General features: G+C 34.9%; 1 protein-coding gene across 3 annotated transcripts in view; it reads right to left on the bottom strand.

The window, feature by feature from the left end:
• cut (homeobox protein, cut) overlaps positions 1-24,166 on the bottom strand; it is a 143,347-nt gene that overhangs the window by 20,818 nt on the left and 98,363 nt on the right. For all 3 annotated transcript variants that reach the window (XM_013312316.1, XM_013312317.1, XM_013312318.1), the window contains exon 4: positions 8,140-8,321. In XM_013312316.1, coding sequence (XP_013167770.1) covers positions 8,140-8,321 — 182 coding nt within the window. The remainder of the gene's footprint in view (positions 1-8,139; positions 8,322-24,166) is intronic.

Raw genomic sequence — 24,166 nt, 5'->3', positions numbered from 1 at the left:
ATTATATGATACTAGCTGTGGACCCCGACTTCGTTCGCGTGGTGTTTAACACTTAGTTAATATTCCATGCGTTCTTCCAGACTATTTTCTACATTTGTGCGAATTTTCATCAAGATCCGTTCAATCGTTTTGGAGATATCTTTAAAAAAAATATCCATCCATACATTCAAACTTGCCCGTTTTTAATATAAGATTGTTAAATCCCAGTTTAGTAATACAATTTTAAAATCCTGTCTTTTTAGGAATTTACTAGAACTATTCCTATGGGTAAAAATACAAAAATAACTTTGTAGAGTTTACGGAGTTCTATTTGACAATAGAAACTGATAATTTCTTGCAGTTTTCATTTAACTTGTAGATTTAATTTTGGCAGTAAATTGTCTTGTTAATATTAAGTACAGTCAGCCCAACAAGTTTCACGTATAGATTCGCAGCGCGATTTTCACACCTCTGACAACACTACCCTTAATTACAATTTAATATATCACCAATTAAGCCCCTGATCGAGACAAGGCGACTAAATTTAGATGCCATTAAAATATAACACGAGTTATGTGTAGTTCGTTGTATCGAATTTAGTCGGGTGTTGTGCAAATTTGCAAGCAATACGGCACTTTATAGTTTGACATTAAACATTTGAGTTGAGTCCCTGAGGCCACCAGGTGGGGACAGGAGCGTGCAATTGCTTTTCACGTAAACTATTGTAAACTAAACTATTGTTATATTGAAGTAGGGTACGTTCTTAAGTTGATAGATTTATTATCAAAAAACTGTTTAAGAAATAACCGTTGGTTTCTAAGATCAAAAACTCTGTATAAAATACAATGGCTCAATCAGGGATTTCAGTCTCAGAAACCCACTGTAAGGTAGGTAAGGTAAGACATGGAAAAATCTTTAATTCATTAGTGTTTCACTCTTAATTGCTTTTAGTACTTAAAGGATCTAGCCTTTAATATTTCGTTTAAAAATATATCTTACTTATATTACAAACGCGATTATTTGGATGGATGTTTGTTAGAAGTTATCTCCAGAACGACTGCATGAATCTCGCTGAAATTTGACATACACGTAGAACTATCTTGAAAGAACACATCGTCAACCTGCCTTTATCCCTATCGAGGGTCGGCACAGTACTACTCCTCCATACATCTCTATCAGCCATATCCGAGTCTACCCCCTTTTTTTGAAAGAACACATAGGTTACTAATTTTTTTATACCTCGCGGACGGAGTCGCGGACGACGATTAGTTTATTTACACAATTGGAATGTCTTGTTAGTTTTCTCAATGTCTTGTTATGTTTCTGTTGACAGATTTTATTACAGTTGTAGATTATTCAATTTTATTATAGCTAAGTATATTGTCCGCTTATCAATGAGCAAGTTGTATACGTGTAGAATATATAATTTCAATCATATTGAATTTGTTTCTAAACATCTTATATGTTAATTTATTTAATTACATATAATATGCAAAATGAATTTACGGTTCTATCTTCTATCTCTATCTAAATATCGTTAGTTATTATTATAAAGACCTAAGACAGCAGTGGGCTTAAAGTCCAAAATTATCTTATACACTTATCGTATACTCTTTTGTCCCGGAGGCCTAATTTAGTCCTCTTTCCCTTCCTACCCTTTTTCGTATAAGGAAAGGATAGGAAGTGGAACTGGACTTTCCGGATGAGAGGATGCATGGAAATGTTTTCTTTCTGTGCATCCTCTCCTCCGTCGATTAAAGGTAGGCAACGCATATGCAATTGCGTATGTTTATGGGCAACGGTTCGCTATTTCAGTGATATCAGGTGGCGGCTCGCTCGTTTGCCACCTTATAATATAAAAAAAAATACAAGCTTGCTATTAACCTCAGACGCGTCTAGGTTCTACTAAAAGGCTAATAACTAAAATTACACGATTAATTCAAATATTTAACTAATAGAAATATTAATTAAATACTCTAAAATGAAATATAAAATCTAGAAATTATAAAATATTTATATTTATAAATTTTATAGATATTACTAGGAAACAATAATGAATAGTTTTTTTGCTATCGTCGTATCCGAACAATGAGTTTGATGTCACAATCAGAGTTTATCAGCGAATCCATCGGTGGCCGATAACTTGTGACTCCGCCCCACGCCGGCTGACCAATGGGGACCAATCGATCGGTCAATACGATGCAGCGACGCCTATCCGAACCGCATTGACAGCCGTTAAGGCGGGAAACCTCTAATGTCACTGTCATATCGCTTTTCAAACAGTATAATATTGACAAAACCACGTTTCCAGTATTTAGGAGTTGAACAAATGAAGACACACGCTGTGCAAACACAGTAAAAATCTTAGGAACGTCGAAAAAATGTCGGAGCGCGTAAATTAGTTGATAATTTGTGTGCGACTAAGTTTCGTTAAATGTAAGACAAACATTGCCTAAGCAAATGGAGACAGGTGTCCAAGATAGGCCTCTATTGATACTTAGGCAGTGGGCTAATGTAAACTATATAATATTGTTTGTTCGCAGGGAAATATGTAAATCATGTGTGCGCTCGCTTTTTTAATTAAACAACAGATAAGCATTCCTTATTTGTCTTTTTCTTTTTAATTTTTGGGCCAGTGTCAACATTGTTCTTCCACTAAATTTGTTGATTACTTTTCTCTCACACTATTACAGTTCTTATGATTGTTAAATATAAAATGGTATAATTTTGTATACGGCTCGGGTATTCGGTATTTATAGCTACAACAGAGTAAATATTCCTCGACACGATAAGTGTGATGATATTATTTTTTTCTTCTTTTATTACTGGCTGTAAACATGATCTTTGCCTCGATTTTAAAATGTTAAAAGGCAAAGGTAACATGACGTTCAGCCAAGACGCTGTCAAAGCAATTAATCGAAGGGTGTTATTTAATGCCACTTGATACCACTCTAAGCGCAGATTTGCCGCGGCGCCTTACAGAAATCAATCCATTCGGGCTCCCCATTAAGCTTTAATCTTCGGAAGGCTGGCTATAACTTAATCCGGTGCCGAGGAGCGGTATAAATAAGCAATAAACCGCTACAGGTGCTACAAACAGTTATTGGGCATAGACTATTGGGTATAGTGTATAGAGTAGAGGATTATTTCACACTAGTGATGTGACATTGTATGAACGAGTAAATTATATTACGTTATTGCCATATGAAATAAATCATATTTCGATTAATTGTGATTATTATAGTAACACTGAATAGATTAATTAGAAATTGAACTTTTAACTGTTTATACAATTTGTTAAAATTTAACTTGTTCCTACGTTTATTTTTTTATTATTAGATTATTTTATTGAGAAAAATCAAATCTAAATCTAGTCTTATAATATGTAAAGTTTAAAAACATATTTGATTTTTTTGATTGATTACTAAATTTATGTTTTTTTATACATCAAAAGGTGGTAAACGAGCGAGAGATCACCTGAAATCTCTGAAATAGCGAAGTGACCGTTGCCCATAGACATACGCAATTGCATATGCGTTGCCTACCTTTAATCAACGGAGGAGAGGATGCACAGAAAGAAAACATTTCCATGCATCCTCTCATCCGGATAGTCCACTTCCACTTCCCATCCTTTCCTTATAAGAAAAAAGGTGGGAAGGGAAAGAGGACTAAACTAGGCCTCCGGGACGCAAATGTAGTTTAAGTATTAAAATATTTGTTTATGGTAGCACATCACTAGATGGTATTAGGAAAGTTTCCTGTATAACTTTTGTAAGGAGTGATATAAAGAATCAGGGTCTGTATGGGAAAGGCCAAGTGTTGTATATCGCGTGCCCAAGGCAATAATTACGAAGGGTCCCTGCTTTTGTCCTCAACTTATCTATTGGTTGCGTTTTCAATGATTTCTACCAAGATTTTTCGGAACTCTATTTTAATTCACTGATGTCACACCATGGGGTGAATACTTTTACGATTTATTGCATTATCAATAACTTCTTTTTGACACGAATAGTATCAGAATTAAATGACGTATTCTAAATATCTTAAACTAGGTGTCCCCCGCGACTCCGTGCGAGCGGAACTAAAATAAAAACTTAATTAGTAGTCTATGTGTTCTTCCAGTTGTTCTACATCTGTGCTAAATTTCATCAAGATCCCTTGAACCGTTGTAGAGATACCTTCAAACATCCATTCATCTAAATTTTCGCATTTATAATACATATATATGACCGGTAGATGATAATACGCTTGCAGATCCCGAAATCCCGGAATCTTGTGTTCCTTTAGAGATCCCAGGACTCTCAAGAAGTAAGATAGGCACTTAAAAGAAGTAGGTATAAAAGGTTAAAATAATTTTAACCCTTTGAGCGCCTGTGTAGTTTTGTGTCGGCATGAAAAGAGTGGTTAATTTTTTTTAACTTCTTGATAGTATGTACTATTAATATGTCTCGTTAACTCCCGTGTGCTCCCGGCATTATCCCGGAAGATATCAGACAACATCCTGCTGATAAACTCTTTTGATTAATTATTATATTGAGAAAAATTATCTACCGGGAGCTAGATCGCTCTTACGACATTTTGATATGATGTTTTTGTTTGACATTTTTGATACATAAATCGATTATTATGTTTTGTTTCTAAAATACAATAAAAAACGATTTCTACATAAAGTTTCTGTAAATGTATTTGGTATTTTGTATGTATGTTATTGTATGGATGTAATTAGATTTGTCAAGGCGCGGGTGTCGCCGCATGCAGCCGATGTTTTTCATAGTTTAATGTGTTATTTTTACCAATATGGCGAGCGAAGGGCGGCCCCTTTGATCCGTCATCAAAGGCAGGCGACCGACAAGCGGCGACATAAAATTAGTCTTGTGCAAACATAATAAACATTGAATCTGTGAACTATACATAGAATCGATTGATCGGTTAATCGAGACAGGAATCGATGTTTGGTACTCTACTCTTTTGATACTGTAATTTGGGTGGTAGTTAGTAAATCTTCGAGATGTTTTATCAGTTTGGTGTTTTATTTTTTTATTTACAGTTACGATATAATGGCCATATCCATTATAATACTTGTAAGAAAATTATAAATTGATTATGCCAGTAAGTATCGATTTTTTTGGATTCGAATCGTTTGAAGCGGCACATTCTGATACGTTCAAGAAAAGACAAAGCGTGTAAAGACAATTTGACGGCGGGGAAACAAAGTGACGTCTCCTTCCGACAACTCTACAAAGAGTGTATAAACATTGTCGGACGTAAACGACCCGCAAGGAAGTGGTCAGACAAACAAAACACGACTGATTAAGTGCAGTTCATTTTTAAACCGGCATCAATAACACGTTAGAGAGAGATAACATCACTTTCCGATAGTATACTATGTTGCCTATGTGTTCTTACAGACTATGTTCTAATTCAATGGCAAATTTCAGCGTTGGAGCGTCATGGAGCCGTTATAGACCTTCAAACAAACATCCATCCATTCAAACATTTACATTTATAATATTAGTAAGATAACAGTAGAAGTTTAATTACACCAAACGACATCTATAGACTCTTGGCACTTATTGCTCTTTTACCGTTTTTATGTTTGCAAAGATCTTTAGTGTTCAAACACAATTTCCGCTAAAAAATTATATCCAAAAAAACTCTAACACTTAAAGATTAAATTCCGATACATTGATTAACATGATAATCGTATTTATATTTCCCACTGGCAGGAAGTCGAAAAAATAAATATAGAAAACGTTTAGAAGTTTCTCAGGGAGCGATTTTTGTACCAATATATTGAATAAACACGGGGTTTGAAAGTTAAATTCCATATCTTGAATCGTTTAGCGGGTAGATGTTACTTTGTGGGACCGTGTGGACATAAAAAAGGGCATTGGGACCTCCTTTGGGTCGCTCCGCATCTATATTTGTGTTACGGAAGCATTTGTTACGCCAATGGTGACCGCAGTTAGCTGTAACTAACAGTTTGCTTTAACCTGTTTGATTCTTTTGAGTCTATGGTCAGGAGTAACGTATTATCACATAGTTATAACGTTATCGTATTCAAGTTCTTACTTAAATCTTAACAAATAAAACTTATATCTAATCTAATTAATTAAAGCTGATAGTCAAGTTATATTCAGGGTATGCAGGCGTAGGCGTCCGTTATCAGTCAAAGGTAGGGTCGGCAAACAATGCAGCGTTTGCTGAGCGGTGACACTGAGCTAACAGAGCTACGATTGTTTTGAAATCTGTCCTCGGGTGGGTGCACGATTATAAGAAATAATGCAGCTATCACAAGCTACGTGTTTAGAAAATAGAATAATCTAAATAAGAAGCATGCAAAACGAGCAAGCTTGGATGTTTAAGATGTGCTAGGTCCGTACCAAATTAAAGTTCGTAATATCTAGCAATACTTTTAGGTTATGTTAGTGAACAGCATTGTTTGTATTAGTGTCACTTTTTGATATTTAATTAAAATCTCCTGTCTATATTATTTCAGGTATTTACATGCTTTGTAATCACTGACATCTATCAATGGAAAGGCTATCAGACGTGGTGATTTTGTGCCTAATTGATTATCGCCATTTTGGCGTTGACGGTAATGATTTGTAACGGTTGTAGGAATTCGAACTACTAATATAGTTTTATCTTGCGAAACGAAAAGCTATCATTTCCAAGCGATCGCCTATTCATTTATAGAACTTTATGAATACTTGCCAACATAAAACCCGTTTGTATCAAGTACATAAGAATTATTAAATGTTTTATTTATATTTATCACATTCGTATGTACTGATACGAAGTTTGTAAACACAAAGGAACAATATTTAAACATTGTATATAAGTTGTGATTCACTGATACACTTTAAGATTGAATGCAGAAGGTTCTCCGGCCGTATTCAAGGCTCGGTTGGCCAACAGGCGGTAATCTACGTCAAACAGAGGCGAGGTGAACGCACTGATAGTGTTATCAAGTTTACGAACATCTTCTTAGTACTTATAGACCATAAACTATCATTAGTTATGTATAAGAATATGGTACACATTAATACACATGTAGACGGATTCGAACCTATGACCAGGTGATCGAATCTGATCGAATCTGATTGTTAACCATTTGGTTATTGGCGCTTTAAATGACTCCGTATGTGTAGAATAAAAAAAATATAATTAGTAGCCTACGTGTCCTTCCAGACTATGTTCTACATCTATGGCAACTTTCATCGAGATCTATGGAGCCGTTCTGGAGATACCTTACAAAAATCCATACAAACATTCGCATTTATAGTATTAGTAAGATTTTTCTTAGTACTTTAAAAGGAAATATAATGATCGTTTGATGTCTGACCTCGTCTACTGAATGCTTAATATCAGCAATGTTAAATGAAAATTACGATTTAACAAGGGTAATGGCTATATCTTTAGAGATAAGACAAGACCTGACTACTTATATGTTTCAAAAGGTTAAATTTATATGTATTATTTGTATAAATATATGTGAAACGTACTAAACAAATGACGCGGAATTTATTATATACTAGCTGTTGCCCGCGTCTCCGTCCGCGTGGATATATAAACAAAACTTAATTAGTGTAGTCCAGCCCACCCATCCATTCACATCACAACCATCTAAACATTCACATTTATAATATTGGTAAGTTAAATAAAAAGCAGCTCTTCAAGGCATAAATTCGAAAAAAAAAAGAATAAATAGTATCCTATGTCCGTCTCCTGGCTCTAAGTTACCTGACCAATTTTCAGGCATATCGGTAAAGCCGTTCTTGAGTTATAAATAGTGTAAGTAACACGACTTTCTTTTATATAGATTAATTGTCGCGCACGGAGTCGTGGGATTTAAAAAAAAACTTAGGAGTCTATATGTTCTCCTAAATGTTCTTCATCTATGCCTAATTTCAGCGAGATTCATGCAGTCATTCTGGAGATACTCCTAACAAATATCCATCCATCTATCCAAACATTCGAATTTATAATATTAGTAAGAGTAAGATGTCGTGTTACACTATTAACGACTCCGTGATAACGGTTGAACCGATTTGGGTGAAAACTTGTAGCTTTGAACCAGAAGACTGATATAAGATACTTTTTATACCGTTTCGGGGCAATGCTAGTTGACTTTAGGTCCTTCGAGTCGGATGTTACCTGATTTCTCGTTTGATATCATCGTAGTCACGCTGCGTGTCGAGGCGGGCTTCGAGGCGGGCGATGTGTTGTTTCTTCTCATCCAACCGCTCCTCTAGTCGTCGTAGCTGCTGCGAGTGCGCTTCTTGCAGCGCTGACAATGATGCTTGGAGTCGACGAACGTCCTCTACAAGCTGCGCGATCTGAAATAAATTGAACTGTTAGTATTCAATTTTAATACTAAAGCAATCTCTGTATAAAACATTTAATTCTTGTCACTGTATTTTTAAATGTAGTAATCAAGTAAAATTTTGTAGTCAAGTCAATAAAGTAATCTCGTCCCGTCCCGGAGGCCTAATTTAGTCCTCTTTCCCTTCCCACCTTTTTCTTATAAGGAAAGGATGGGAAGTGGAAATGGACTTTCCGGATGAGAGGATGCATGGAAAGGGAATATATTTTCTTTCTGTGCATTCTCTCCTCCGTCGATTAAAGGTAGGCAACGCAATTGCATATGTCTTTGGGCAACGGTCACTTCGCTACTTCAGCGATTTCAGGTGGCCGCTCGCTCGTTTGCCACCTTATGATATAAAAAAAATCTTTGATAATACAGAGATAGCAGTTTCAAATGGGAATTTTGGTCTTAAAAACGTCTAAAGAAGGTTTTGTTCAGATAGGCACCTGAACCAATGTGTCTTATGTGATCTTATGTGATGACGAGAACACTTAACCTATTAAGCTAAGTGTAGTTTCAGTGTTTATTTAACAAACCGGGTTTTTTGAAGATATCAAACTTTAATGTGGTGATTAAAATACGACAAATTGAATAAATATTTCTTGAGTAGTTTACGAGACTGAATTTAGTAATTAAGGAAATAGGTACAGTAAAATTATTAAGATTATAAAAACGCTATTTGCGTCATTTGGGAAAAAAAACTATTAGTTTATTCAAGAATTAAATTTGAAGATTATTTCTACAACGGATATTATATTTAACTTTATCAAATTAATTATAAAAAATTGTATATTATAATTTTAATTTTAAGGTTATTTTAAGGCTAATATTACTGTTTTTATGTATTTCTTGCAGTCAAGCATAAAAATAAAGAAATTAATTGTTAATTCAATTGTCTTTACTAAACTAGGTAGGCAACGCATATGCAATTGCGTATATCTATGGGCAACGGTCACTTCGCTATTTTAGCGATTTCAGGTGGCATCTCGCTCGTTTGCCACCTTATGATATAAAAAAAAACTTGAAAAAACCCGTTGATTTTTCGCTTTGTTATTTCGAAGGGAAAAAATCAGTTTTATCTATCGATGTAATCATTCGTTTTTGATCGGATGCGATTATAGTTTGTATTACAAAGAGATAAAGAATAAATTGCTTTATCATTTTTAAAATGACAGTTGTAAGGATCATTCAATAGGTTATGGCCTGTATCATATTGATATACAAAAGCGATTTTGAATTTACGTTATTTAAAAAGTATGTTTTTTATTTAATCTAATATTGCTTTAATACTTTTAAGAGATTTCTTGATTTTTTTTTCCACGACTAATGTCAATTACTTTTTTAATTGAATATTATTTTTAATCAAAAACGCTACCGCTTATGACGTTATCGCTACCTTTCTTAAGTATTATTTGCTGACCTTCGGATATCAATTGTCGTGGGCGCTGAAGCGTGATGTGTATCGTAAGATCGCGGATGGTGTGTCTGCGGCCTTATATCAGGGACGGACTAATTCAATGTCAAATCACTGACTATCCATCGTTTTTTTTTAATAAAAATATCAGCAGATTTTTTTTTAATTTATATTTATCGTATTATTCCAAGTAAGCTCTAAGCTTGTGATAGGATATGGTCGAATGTCGGGATACGAACTCTTGAACACGTAATCGGAAATCCATACCTTTAACCATTAGGCTATGGGCGCTTAAACACTGTATAAAATATGTCAATTTGTTTGTGTACAAATGCCTCACTGTTGGTTTCTGAGACCGAAATCTCTGTATGAAACAACATCCCTCTCTGGAATCTTTGACTATAGATTTCAATGTTTTAAACGGGGATTTTTAGGTTTAGAAACTCACCATCATTGATCATTGTTAATGGTAAGACCAGAACAGTGATTTCTTAATTATGTAATGTATTTGATGATAATAATTGTCGTTAGTATAAGGAAGTATTGTTAATCGTTTTATTCTAGGTCAAGATAAGTCTTTAACACACACATAGACATGTAACAAGTCTTTTTTCACATGCGCCATTATTTTAAATGACAAATGAGATTTTCGTGATAGACAAGATAATCGCCTTCAAAACACTACTCCTTATTATGTCAGATATAAAGTACATACTGCCATAATTATTAAGAATTCGGGCCATTATTATATTATTAAAAATAGTCAGTAAAACAAGGACACAGAGTTGAAAATCATTTGAAATCATTACGTCGCCTTGACATGTAAATATATCTTTGGTACATTAAATACCACGGCAAATATTGTCACTTTGACAGGACCTTGAGAGTTTGACATAATGCGGTAAAATGGCGGCAATAAATTTGTCTTTTTAAGTTTTTGATTCATTTACCACTACCATAAAGTGTATTAGGTATGAGGGATTTTATCTATCTTTTTAATTACTATAATTATAGATAGGAAAGGTTGTATATCCTTGAGATTTTATTTCAAGTTGACAAACATGATAATTAAAGTAATAAGTCTATTAAAATTTATTTATTTACACATTAAATAACTAAAAAACTTGTAAACGTCATCAAAAAGTCAAATGATGCCTTTCTCCTTGGTATAAAATGGAATTAAAAAAGTAAACGTTTGTGTACGGAACCGAAAAACTTTACAAAAGGGATCTAAAGCCCTTAAAACAAACGTTTCATTGCGATGTTGCTATAAAGCTGGTCTATAAAAGTCTTGTAAACACATATTCCTTCCCATTCAAATAGTACACTCGACAACATAAAAAGTATTAGCCGAAACGAAATTTCACCCGGGACAGAACCGCGAGTAATTATTGTCTTAATTCGGCCCTGCGCTGACCGCTATTAGGGCGCTGTCACATATCATAAGAGGAAGCGATTTTATTAAACTGTTGGGTAGTTTAACAAAAAGAGTAATAATTAAAAGTGTTTTTATTGACATCCAATTTTAAAAAAGAAGAAATACACAACTGTTTATATTAATTTGTCAAAACTTTAAAAAACTAGTGTAGTTTTATTATGTATGTATTTTCTGCATTAGACAACTAAAAAAGTTATTTTATTTTTAAATAAGAAAATTAATTCTACTTTTTATGAAGGCTAATCTCTTGTAACTTGGACAGTGAGTAAGGGCTCTTCCTTGTGAAGGGTTAAAGGGCGGCCCTCGACAATTACCTACAATCATTACTATGGACAATTATGTTTTCGACCACCGACCGCCACGGCTACAGGTTTTTATTGAAGCCTGAACGTTTTTAGTTTAATTACAACCACTGGGTTCATCCCTATGGTGATTACAGATCCGACTTCTGGTAGATATTAAACATACACGTGGATTTAGGAGGAATATTGCAAGATAACGATGTCAATTCTGATCTTATATACATAAAAATGTCGTGTTAAGATGTATGATCGTGATAAACTCCGAAACTACTGAACCAATTCTTATCAAATTTTGTAAGCATCTTTAATTTGGGCCAATTTAAGAGATAGGGTAGTCTCAATTACTGTTTTTTTTTTAATTACGCGTGAACGGAGTCACAGGCTACAGCTAGTTAAAGTATAATTTATGCTTGAAATTATTATGAAGTATCTTATTATCTTGTCTTTTATTATATAAAATATGAGAAAAGTCAAACATAATTAATATTTTCTGCGCTATATCGTTGAATGCTCATCACATTAAGCTTTAGTCAACATTATAAAGTTGTAGAGTTGATTATATACAAGTTATTATATGATTTATGTTTATAATGATTGCCATTACAGTACGATATAGTTTTGCTATAACATCAGCGACAACTTCCGATGCGTATCTCTCTGAAGAATGGCCGAGGGAACTCATTCTTTCCGCACGAGGGCGCTGGAGGTCGCATGCAAATAGTTGAAGTGTCGCCGCTCGTAAATCCGCTGCTAATGTCTCCGGTCCTTTATCGCGGCTCTTCGATTCTACTGGTTGTTAGTTTTAAACGCAAGGGAATATGAAACACTCTGTAATTGTGCCTAGCCTGTCGTTTGATTGAGCTTTATGTCATTCGTTTTGTTTTACGTAATTTTCTATATGTTATGTAAAATTTTGAAGAGATAGTATTACTTATACTTAGGAGTTAAATAATTTTAAATTTAGAATTAAATTCAGTTATATTTATACACGTGTTATGTTTTGTACTTAGCTCACATAGCTCAAAAAGTACATGTTAACATCATAGGATGAACGGGAGAGAACGGAAGAAACAATATTAACAAAAGAAGCAAAGCAAAGAGAAACACGTCAATACCAATAGACCGAAATTCAAATCCAATTCCCTCCCTGACAATCCGTCGTCATAAATTTGTACAGGGCTCAATCACAAAAGAAGTGCTGAAAGACAAGAGGTCGAATAAAAAACGCATAATACGCCATTTTCCCGTCACAAAGTGGAATTCATGTCGGCGATCTGTCAAACTGGTCAAACATGAGCGAATTGGCGGGCTACCGTTATTAGCCGACGAAATTTAAATGCCCCCTCGCAAGCCCGCACGAGCACACAGGAGGCCGCTTCTAAATTTGAGAGCAGAGACCGCCGAGTACCAACTGTTAAAAACAAAAAGACGTTCGGATAGCTTCTACGGACTTCTTTTTCTTTTTTCAACGTCTATGGTCCTGTATAGTTTGACGATACGAGTTTTCATTTTGGTGAAAAAAATGACAAATGACGTGAATGATTGAGTGGACGGACTCGAGTTTCGAAAAGAGATTTCAGTTCGTTTTACATTTCATTCGGAATGTCCTTCGCTAACTGACAGCGCATCTATTGCAATTAAAACGTGAAAATTTATCGAGCATTTAACGAGTTGTCACGTGTCGGCCATTCATAAATATTCACCGCATTTGCGATGCTTTTACTGGTTATGAGATATGACGTCACAGGTCAGCGGCATCAATCAAACTTGCTTGATCGACACAACGATATAAAAGTTAACACCGCGCTTCGTTATTCCACAAATAGGAAAACAATGTGCAAATGACATTTAATTTGAAATGTCATCTGCACTTGACACCGGAGGATATGACATTTGAAGTTGACACTAGAATTGGCGGCAAATGTCTAGTCTAGATGTGTAAAAGATATAATATGATCAATTTAATTTGTTTAGTGTTTATCTGAAAACCAGTGCCACTTAAAAGACAAGAACTGTCTTTTTTTTTAAATTGATATCTTTCGTAAATGTAGTTTTTGTTTTGTATTTGACTACTAAACGGTATTATACCTTTTTCGTTATTTTTATTCTTATAATTTTCGAGCAATAGTGGCCAGGATTGAAACAGATACTTCGTTTTTTCTGGGACTGTCTTACGTTAACTAACTATTTTAAAACTTATTACATTTCATCATCATCAGCTCACTATAAGTCCCCTCTGAGGGGCTCGGTGCCTACCCTAAGTTAAGGGTGATTAGGCCATAGTCAACCACGCTGGAACAATGCGGATTGGTTGACTTCACACACATCTTTGAATTTCTTCTCAGATATGTGCATTGCATCACGATGTTTTCCTTCACCGTAACAACGTCGGATAAATGTACATATGCAAATCGGAAATCGAAAGACACATTGGTACATGGCGGGATTCGAACTCAGGACCTGCAGATTGCAAGTCAAGTGCTTAAGTCCTGAGCCACCGACGCTCTATTGCATTTACTTCATGTTAATCAAACAGATAATCACCATTAATATAGATTTAAAAAAAATACCAGTTACATTCGGCCAAGGTTCCAAAATTTTCAAGCTAAATAAAGGCTTAAATATTTTAGTGTTGTATTTCATGGGCCATACATCATGTGGTTTTCGCAAAGATATCTCGCGTTAGATAATTTTGAGTAACGACTGTGCTGTGAGGCTAAAAAAGTGCACTAGACTATAAAATATTGTTTTGTTGGAACAATTAAATGTGCACGTCGGTAGAGCGCTCGCGGCGAATTGGCTGGTGGCGAAGAAAAAATATAATTTATGGTCCACTTCCTTCTTGTCCCTATTATAAAATGGTTAGTATTTTATGGAGTAAATTTTAAAAAATATATATTTCACTTTATTATGTATCTACTAGCTGTAGCCCGCGACTCCGTCGGCGCGGAATAAAAAGACTTAATTAATAGCTTATATGTTCTACATGTATGTCAAACTTCAGCGAGATAAATGCTGTTCTGGAGAAACCTTCTAACAAATATTCATCTATCAAAACTTACGCATTTAAAATATTAGTATGATAAAGAGATTTTTTTTATATCATAAGGCGGCAAAGGTGCGAGCGGATACTTGATATCGTTGAAATAGCGAAGTGATCTTTGCCCATAGACATACGCAATTGCATATACATTGCCTACCTTTAATCGACGGAGGAGAGGATGCACAGAAAGAAGCTATGAATATAGAGAAAGATTATATTAACATTTGTATAACCAATAATATATATTCTAATAAAGTTTTTTTTAATGTTGAGAAACGTTCCGTTTTACACTTCAAAAATAATATAAATCAAATGTAAGATAGACAGTTAAATAACAAAACTGTGGGAATATTTATGATTCAACTGCAATACATGTATATAGAACTAAATGTGAATTACGTGAATTAATACAATTTGTTTCACAAAAGAATAAAATGGCTGACCAAATCGCAACGGCGCTCGTTGTTAAAGAATACTCGATGCCGCACTTTGACTATAAAGAGACTGGATCTGTGAAGCGGGCGCATTTTCCACCGCTAAATAAAAACAAATAACAAGTCCTAAACTTCCTAGGCCAGCGTGGTTGACTATGGCCTAATCACCGTTAACTTGGGGTAGGCTCCGAGCCCCTCAGTGGGGACGTATAGTGAGCTGATGATGATGAAACTTGCTTACTTGTGTGCTAGTTTTGTGTAAGTGCGTTCATAAGCACATTTCGTATGATTCCATATCGCCTTTAACTCCACCCCGCGAAATGTAGTGCAATAGTTGTTTGTCTAGTCCATTTCTTTATAGTCAAGGTTGCCGCCATTTTGGCCTCGCGTTCGGTCGAATGCAATCTTGATAATTATTTTAATTTAGTTTTGTGCTCGTATTTATCATTCCTTTACTATCGAAAATTTCTGGTTAATTTTAGATAAGAATGCCGAAAACCTCTGCAAGACAATTGTAATACGAGGTTGGTGAATAAATGCATAGGGATTTTACTTTTATAACAATCATTTCCATTTACATTACTACAGTGATAAAGTAAATCTTACTATCATCAGCTCACTATACGTCCCCACCGAGCGACTCGGAGCCTACCCTAAGTTAAGGGTGATTAGGCCATAGTCAACCACGCTGGCCAAGTGCGGGTTGGTTGACTTCACACATATCTTTGAATTTCTTCTCAGATATGTGCAGGTTGCATCACGATGTTTTCCTTCACCGTAAGAACGTCCGATAAATGTACATATGGAAATCGGAAATTGAAAAACACATTGGTACATGGCGAAAAACCGATTGCAAGTCAAGTGCTTGACCCCTGAGCCACCAACGCTCTCTTCTACTATTTGTTTAGATAATTTAGATCCAAGATTGTGCAATTAAATAATATTATTTTTCTTTTTTTTTGACGCGGACTCTTTTATACATATGTTAACTTTGTAAATGTATTTTGGAATAGTTTTCCAATATGACACTTATCCTGTTTCCTTAAAATATTCCAATTGTTGTGTATATTTATTAACTTTATAGTATAAAAGCGGAATTTCGTTATCGAGTTGATTTGCTTCCAGATGTTGAGAGGTACGTTCCGGAGATTGATGAAATAACAAGCATCTATCCCGAGGACAGCGGATGCTGCCCTACTCTTGAACGAGAGTCCCCATCGTATTAAGACAAGATTTAAATGAAACAATCATAAATCTTAAAGTAGAATACGCTGATTTGAAAATCCAGTCTATATGAATGATTTGATTGTTTTTTGTTTCTATGTTTATGGCAGAGACAATGATAAATTCTATTACCAATATAGGGTGTTTCTTTTTTTATTGTTTGTTGCATACAAAGCACTGAAACTACTGAACCGATTTAAAAAAATCTTTCAATGTTGGGACAGGCTGTATTTATTACTAATCTTTATATATATAATTCTTCTGTGTGTGTTTAAATTTTTTGTGTGTGTTCAAGGGGATCTGGGAATGGTTTAGATTCACAATTTTGTCCGCTAGACAATGTTTTTTTTTTAATTTGTTAGTAGTTGTTGATTTTGGAATGTCTTACATTGGATCCGACAGACGGCGCTACCATCGCAGTGTCAAATTTTAAATAATATTCAAATTAAAGACGTGTAGACAGGACAACGTCTGTTGGGTCCGCTAGCTTTCTTTTAAATCCACACGGACGTAGTGACTGGCAACTGCTATATAAACCCAAATGAATTGACTAACTTTTTAAATCAATAAAAAAGCTTTAAAATTTGTGGTTAAAAGTTATAAATGAGGTTTACAACATGCCAAAGATAAACTGGTATACGACTGAAATAGGTATCAATAGAGATTTAAGCAAAAAGAGACAAAATTCAATATTAACCATTAGCCGATGCGGAGTTTTCTAATTAGACTAAGCAAATAGACGAAATAAAGCATTAAGGAGTTGAGCAAATAAAGAGCAGGCAGGGGGACGGAACATAGATCTAGGCATCTACTAGAATTGACAATCAATATAATTTAATAAAAGTTAAACGTTTTTTGTTTATACAGTTTTGATAGTAAAAAAAATATTTACGTAAATAAGGTATTCTAAAATTTAATTTTATTATTATAATAAACTTTAATAACAACGTAACGTTAACATAAATGCTTGTTAAACATTGGACCAAAATTAAATAGTAATCAATTTATTCCATGTCACTTCTAGTTCTTATTACGTTTCACCCGTATGCAAGTTTAGTGAGCAAACAGTACAAGACATAGAGAATGGAAAACGACGGTACATTTACTGAATACCATAAAGTAATACTTAATTTTATACCCTAATCTATGACGATTGCTTAGCATTTTAATGAGGGATTTGAATTGTTTATTCAATAGTCAATTCTAATAGTTTATATAGGGATACTAGCCGTCGCCCGCGACTCCGTCCGCGCGGTATTAAAAATAGATGTTGGCCGATTCTCAGACCTAGTCAATATGCTCACAAAATTTCATGAGAATCGGTCAAGCCGTTTCGGAGGTGTATGGGAACGAAAATTGTGACACGAGAATTTTATATATAAGACTAGCTGTTGCCCGCGCCTCCGTCCGCGCGGGATTAAAAATAGATGTTGGCCGATTCTCAGACCTAGTCAATATGCTCACAAAATTTCATGAGAATCGGTCAAACAGTTTCGGAGGAGTATGGGAACGAAAATTGTGACACGAGAATTTTATATATAAGACTAGCTGTTGCCGGCGACTCCGTCCGCGCGGGATTAAAAATAGATGTTGGCCGATTCTCAGACCTACTCAATATGCTCACAAAATTTTATGAGAATCGGTCAAGTGTGATACGAGAATTTTATATATAAGATGTGTGTTTAACGTTGTTTCCTTAGACTACAATTTCTGTATAAAATATATCCTCATCTCTGTCACTCATCTTTGACAAAAAAGAGATAACAATATATTTGAGCTACATTTGACAAAGAATCATCTCACATCTTACGTCTTAGTAATATCATAAATACGAAAGTTTAGATGGATGGATATTTGTTAGAAGATATCTTGTGAACTTTGATAGACATAGAACATTATCTGGAAGAACACATACTAAGTTTATTAATACCATGCGGACGGAGTCATGGGCAAAAGCTAGTTTAAATATATATGCATACAAGATGTCCGTGTAAATCGACAGTTAGTATGCAATTAGTGAATCATTACTGGTGACGATAATTGACTCAGTTTACTCGTCTATGTGAATACAATGGGACAGGGGGGGAGTAGAGGGTTAGGGAGGTAACTAGGATGTCTTTGTAGGTTAGAATCGTTTGACGTACATGAATATATCTTTATATTGCAGTTGAGATGTTCTTATGTTAATTTTAATTTAAAATTCTATTTGTGTTATAAAATATTAGCTGTCAACTGCGACGCCGTACTCATGGAATTAAAAAAAAAAATTGTCTATGTGTACTTCCAGACTATGTTCTACATCTATGCCTAATTTCAACGAGATCCGTCGAGTCATTCTGAAGATCCATCCAAATATTCGCAATTTATAATATTAGTAACATGTGCTTTTTTATATTAGGTAATAAGATATTTGTTTATAAGTTTAATAGAAAGATTTTTGTTTAGTGAAAATTTAGATAATAGAGGAAATCTACAAAAAAGTATAGAGTTTGAAAGTTTTTAAAGACCTTAGTCTTAAATAGTTGACTATTTTTTATCTACATAAAGGTGTCATCTTTCGTACTAATAAGATAGAAGATGGTTTGTTTTATATTTCAAGTTGAAGATCTTCCAAACCGGAAAGTAGTCACTCTAAATGGTCAGCCTGGTCTTCGTAAAAAACTTTAAAATTGTTATGAGTCTGCAACATCGAAGTATAGAACAAAATTACGGCACGAGCCAATTTTTTACCCTTAATAATGACTCGTTAGCGCACGGACATAGAGTAATGTGAGGGCAGTATACTAGAAACGTCATTCCAGACGTATAAATATTTTAAGATGTCGACATATTTGTTGCTACAGAAGCGCATATGAATTTTTTTCCATCATACAAATTCCCTCTCTCGGTCGGCGCGTAATTATAAATAAAATTGACATTAATTACCGCACTCCGACTCTTCAAAGTGGGTTAGCGATTTCTAGAAATAATTCCATTTAATGCGAACCCAGCGTAATGTTGACGATTATCATAATTCAAGATGTAGATTGTAGCTATCGCCCTCTGTCGGATGATCGCTGGTTTGCAAAAAAAACTTGTCCACTCCTTGACATTTATGGCAGTGGCGAATAAATGATTTAACTGATAAAATGATTACTGTTACGAACAAACAAACATAACATTCAAAACAAGTATAGCAGTTGGTAAGAGTTTTATCCCTTCCATGTCTATATTAATCTGGTTGTTGCAAAGGAGCCAACTGAAAACAAGCGCAGGGATTGTTAAGGCTATCTCTACATACTTAACAGTGGTAGAGCCCGCTTTAACATCTTCGCACGAATTTGCCCGGCTCGCCCGGTGAAATACCACGACCACACAGAAGACAGGCGTCAAGTGAAAGCAATTCCGCGTTTCGTCTGATGAGTGTGCATCCCGGAGGCCTAATTTAGTCCTCTTTCCCTTGCCCTCCTTATCCTTATAAGGAAAGGATGGGAAGTGGAAGTGGACTTTCCGGATGAGAGGATGCATGGGAAGGGAAAATATTTTCTTTCTGTGCATCCTCTCCACCGTCGAGTAAAGGTAGGCAACGCATATGCAATTGCGTATGTCTATGGGCAACGGTCACTTCGCTATTTCAGCGATTTCAGGTGGCCGCTTGGTCGTTTGCCACCTTATGATATAAAAAAAATACGCTGACTTGTCTCCATTTGCTATATTTTTTTCTCTTGTATCTATGTGGTACTAAATGTGATACTAACTCACGACTCCTTCCGCGTTGAGTTAAAAAAATACTTAGTCTATGTGTTCTTCCAGATTATGTTCTACATCTATGTCAAATTTCAGCTTGATCCATGCAGCTGTTCTGAAGGTACCTTCTAACAAACATTGATCCATACATCTAAATATTTGCATTTTAAATATAATATGCTAGATTTTAATTTTGTTTTAAATGCCAAAAGAAGTTTAGGAAATGTATTTTTTCGTCCTTCACCACACGTAATACAAAAATTATATCTCTTCTACTTCTTGTTTTATTTTGGAAGCTATCCGTCTTCTATTTACCAGCTTTATTTACTAATTATTTTTGTTATATAATTCTTTTATTTCTGTATAATATAACATATCTCCTTAACATCCTTCTTGATCAAAGATTCAGTTTCATCGTATTCAATGTTGATGTAAATCATGTCGCAATCTGAGTAATCTTCTCCAGTATCTTTTATCAAAAGCCTTGTCCTTTCCGATGCTATTTATGTCTCAGATTTCTTATCTCTCCCCCCGACTCTGTATTTAAACATGTATCGTTGTCATCAACAAAACTAATTATACTTATAACGATGACTAACACTGGCACAAAATAAAAAATAAAAAATTCTCAATATAAAACTTTTTGGTCCTCTTCGGATATTAATTTTAAGTTTCATACAATATCTGAGATGTACATTAAAAAAATCAATATTAACAGAGCACTCTACAATTAAGAAACATCCCTCAAATGTCACTGAAACTAAACGAATAACCCGTTAGTTAGACCTTATTACAATGGTTTAAGGGGGAAAATTCAATGACAATTAGTGATTTGAGAGCATAAATCGTAATGAGTCGCGTATAAGACATGTGTGTAAACAATAAAAGTACTTTATTATTTAAGGCAGAGAATACAAAATCGAATGTCCGATGACGCGATGGTAAATCGTATAAAGAAGCTGCCAGCAAAAATGTTCGCCCTCGCTGGGGAAGCGCGGGCAATTTGGGCAATATGCAAAAGTTAGGGTGGCGGAGTGACGTAGGGGGGTAAGGGGTGTCGTGATTAGGCCGTGTGTGACGATGCGCGTCTTACGCCCGCATTACCCTTTCGTTTTCCTTCCGATAGCCGCCTTTGTGGGGACCCTTTACTTATCTGTATAAAAAGTAGATCATACGATACCAATTTTCTTCCAGCTTTTTCCTCCGAAGCTTCTCTTGTGCATCGACTTTGTATACTCGACTGACTTCGCTGTTTGAGGCGATGCTTTTTCTGTTGTTTTTCCATTAGCCGGTAATACAAGAACCTACCGCCTTACCAATATCTCCATTCGTATGTTTATATTTTCATTTTTCATCAAAGGTTAGGGTAATTTCAGTTATTCGTTTTGTGTAGTTATTTTAGATTAGAAGTCTTGTATCCTAAATTCAACAGGTTAAATCTATATTCATGATTAACTTTGTTTAAAGGCGATCTTTTTCTTGGAAGTCATCAGTAGAGTTGGATTTATGTAATCCCCATTAGCAAAACAAACTATACATCAATCTGGGGCACTCGTTAACACACTTTCCGAGTTCCCCGTCGAAACTACCCCGCTTAGACTACCAAATACGTACCCGATTCGTGGAGGACAAACTAATAAACGTGAATGTTTAATATTCCACCAAATCTTCGACGCCTCCACCCGTTCCCTAGAAATTTCAATACGAGCTTAAGTAATATCAAATTCGGCAGACGTCTTCGATAGTAAAACGTCGTAAAAGATGAGCACAACGTACATCGGTCCGTCTGTTCGGAGATGAGAGCCCGCACTTCTTGTTACAGACGTTATGGACGTTTCGCAGAGTGATTTCCCTTGAAACCAATGTACCGTATAAATACCATTATTCTGAAACAATACACATTTTCGCCCCCGTCGTGTTGTTTTGAAGAAACTTCGTGTCTTACGAATATCCGAACGGAATTATTGATTTGGTTTATGTTCTTCATAATTCGGAAATACGTTTATCTATTTTAAAAGGGGTGGCTGTTGGAAATATTAGGACAAAGACTTTAATATTTAGATGTATAAGCTTGTTTTGAGTTTTAAGATTAATAATTAAAGAAGTACAAACAAAAATCGTTCATTCATGTATTCATAAAATAACCTGTTGATTATAATGATATGACCCAAATAAAGTTTTGCTAAAAAGATTATGTACTGTCTTTTATCATAGTTAAAATATGTCGAACAAAATTTAATAAAAATACATAATATAATAAAGAAGCAAGCTTTACTATTAATTCTTATTCATATTAATTACTCAATGTTCGTATTCTTAACGCTTCACAAACAGTTTTTCTTGCCGACTGAATGCGGGGTGGTAACGACATTTCTCAATACGTGTTTACCCCCCCTGCGCACAAGCCCCCCACACAGCCACCTAATGAAATCAGACATCCCGACGCAATTGTAGATTCAATTAGTACACAGCAGTTGCCATTCTTATCGGCGGAGACGATTTTACGAACGAATTAATCCGAAAACATACGATTCCTATCTACCCCAACCTCCCCCTGCTCTAAGAAGTGCTATAGGCATCAATGTCTCACTTCTATTGTATTCGACGATTGTAATTAAGTACGTATGGATTGGGAGTAACGCGAGACAAGTAATGGAGTTTAAAATCTTACAAGATTTTGAAAATAATCTTCAATATTCCGACTTTACAATTAAAGAAAATTAATTAATCTTACTTCTTTTTATCTTACTAATATTATAAATGCGAATGTTTAGATGGAGGGATGGGTGTTTGAAGGTATCTCCAGAAAAGCTGAACAGATCTCGATGAAATTTGGCATACAAAAAGCATAGTCTGGAAGAACACATAGGCTTCTAAATATGTTTTTTTTTATGGAATCGCAGGCAACAGCAAATTTTAATAAAAACACGATTAAGAGTTTAAAAAAAAATAAAGAATTAAAAAGTAGTAAATTCATATAAAATTAATCACAAATTAAACAACGAAAAACTGTACCCATTATGCTGAAGTTAGTGTGAAAAAAATGTTTTTAAAACAACCACAAAACACTCTAAAGTAGTTATAAATCTGAACCGTATCAAATTAAATTACATAGTGAGTTGAATAGACGAATCAATATCAATAAATCACGGACCCAATCAAAACATTGAACCGTAACCGATCGCTAATCATCGATTATATTGAAGGGGGAGAAAAAAAGGGCATTTAACAAATCTATTGATTCACGCCTCTACTTTGTGGATTATTGATAAATACGACACTAACTGTGGGGTGGCGGTTTTTTTTATATATTTTTTTCAATATGCTGACGGTACCACAATTGAATGTTCTTCGCACAATTGTATTGTGACGTTTCGTTTTGGGTTATTGGTATTTTTTGATTCGTATTTAAATTGTTTATTGAATAATTAAGATTAGGGTGAGGTTATGTTGTTTACATTGAATTTAGTTAATTTCATATAACTAATAGATATTAAATTGTACTAATTATTAGCCTATTTGTTCTTCCAGACTATGTTCTACATGTATGCCAAATTTCAGCGACATCCATGCTGTTTACCTTCTAACAAACATTCATCCAAACATTCGCATTTATAATATTACTAAGATAGGGATTAAAAAAATGATTTTTTTAATTAAATTGTTAATATTATAAATGTACAAATACATTTATATATTACACGATAAAGTTTAATAAGCACTAGCAGATGCTTTGTGTGCCGTCGAGAACTGATTTCACATTCGCGTTTTCATTTCAATATGGGAATTGACACCACAATATTCCAAATAGAAATAAGATTGCTCTCCCCCACCCTTTACCCCCAAGCGATGGGGGTATGGGGGCACTTTATTATATCCCGAACGTCTTCACGATTGAAACCAATTGTTAATTGAGCCATATCTATGAAAATTGCGTCGGTGGGAGTCGATTCTTATCGGTATTCGTCGTTAAATTTATTGTTCGCCAGCTTGCGGACTTATGTGAAACGGAACGGTTCTGCGGAGCGTATTACCGTGCTTTCAAATTCGAAGCATAAAATTATTTTCATAATTAAACAAGCGATATGCCTCGACTTTACCCGTGTAAAGCTTGATAAACGTAGGTACGTACTATTAGGAAGAAAATTCGAAAATGTGCCAGTGTATTGACCCAACACTCTAGCCTTACTAAAATGTCGACGTTTGTGTCCCTTCACAAATCATTCTGACACTGG

This window comes from Papilio xuthus, unplaced genomic scaffold, assembly GCF_000836235.2.
Source record: "Papilio xuthus unplaced genomic scaffold, Pxut_1.1 DF827679.1, whole genome shotgun sequence".
Lineage (NCBI taxonomy): Eukaryota > Metazoa > Arthropoda > Insecta > Lepidoptera > Papilionidae > Papilio > Papilio xuthus.
This window is presented reverse-complemented; position numbering and strand designations above follow the sequence as displayed.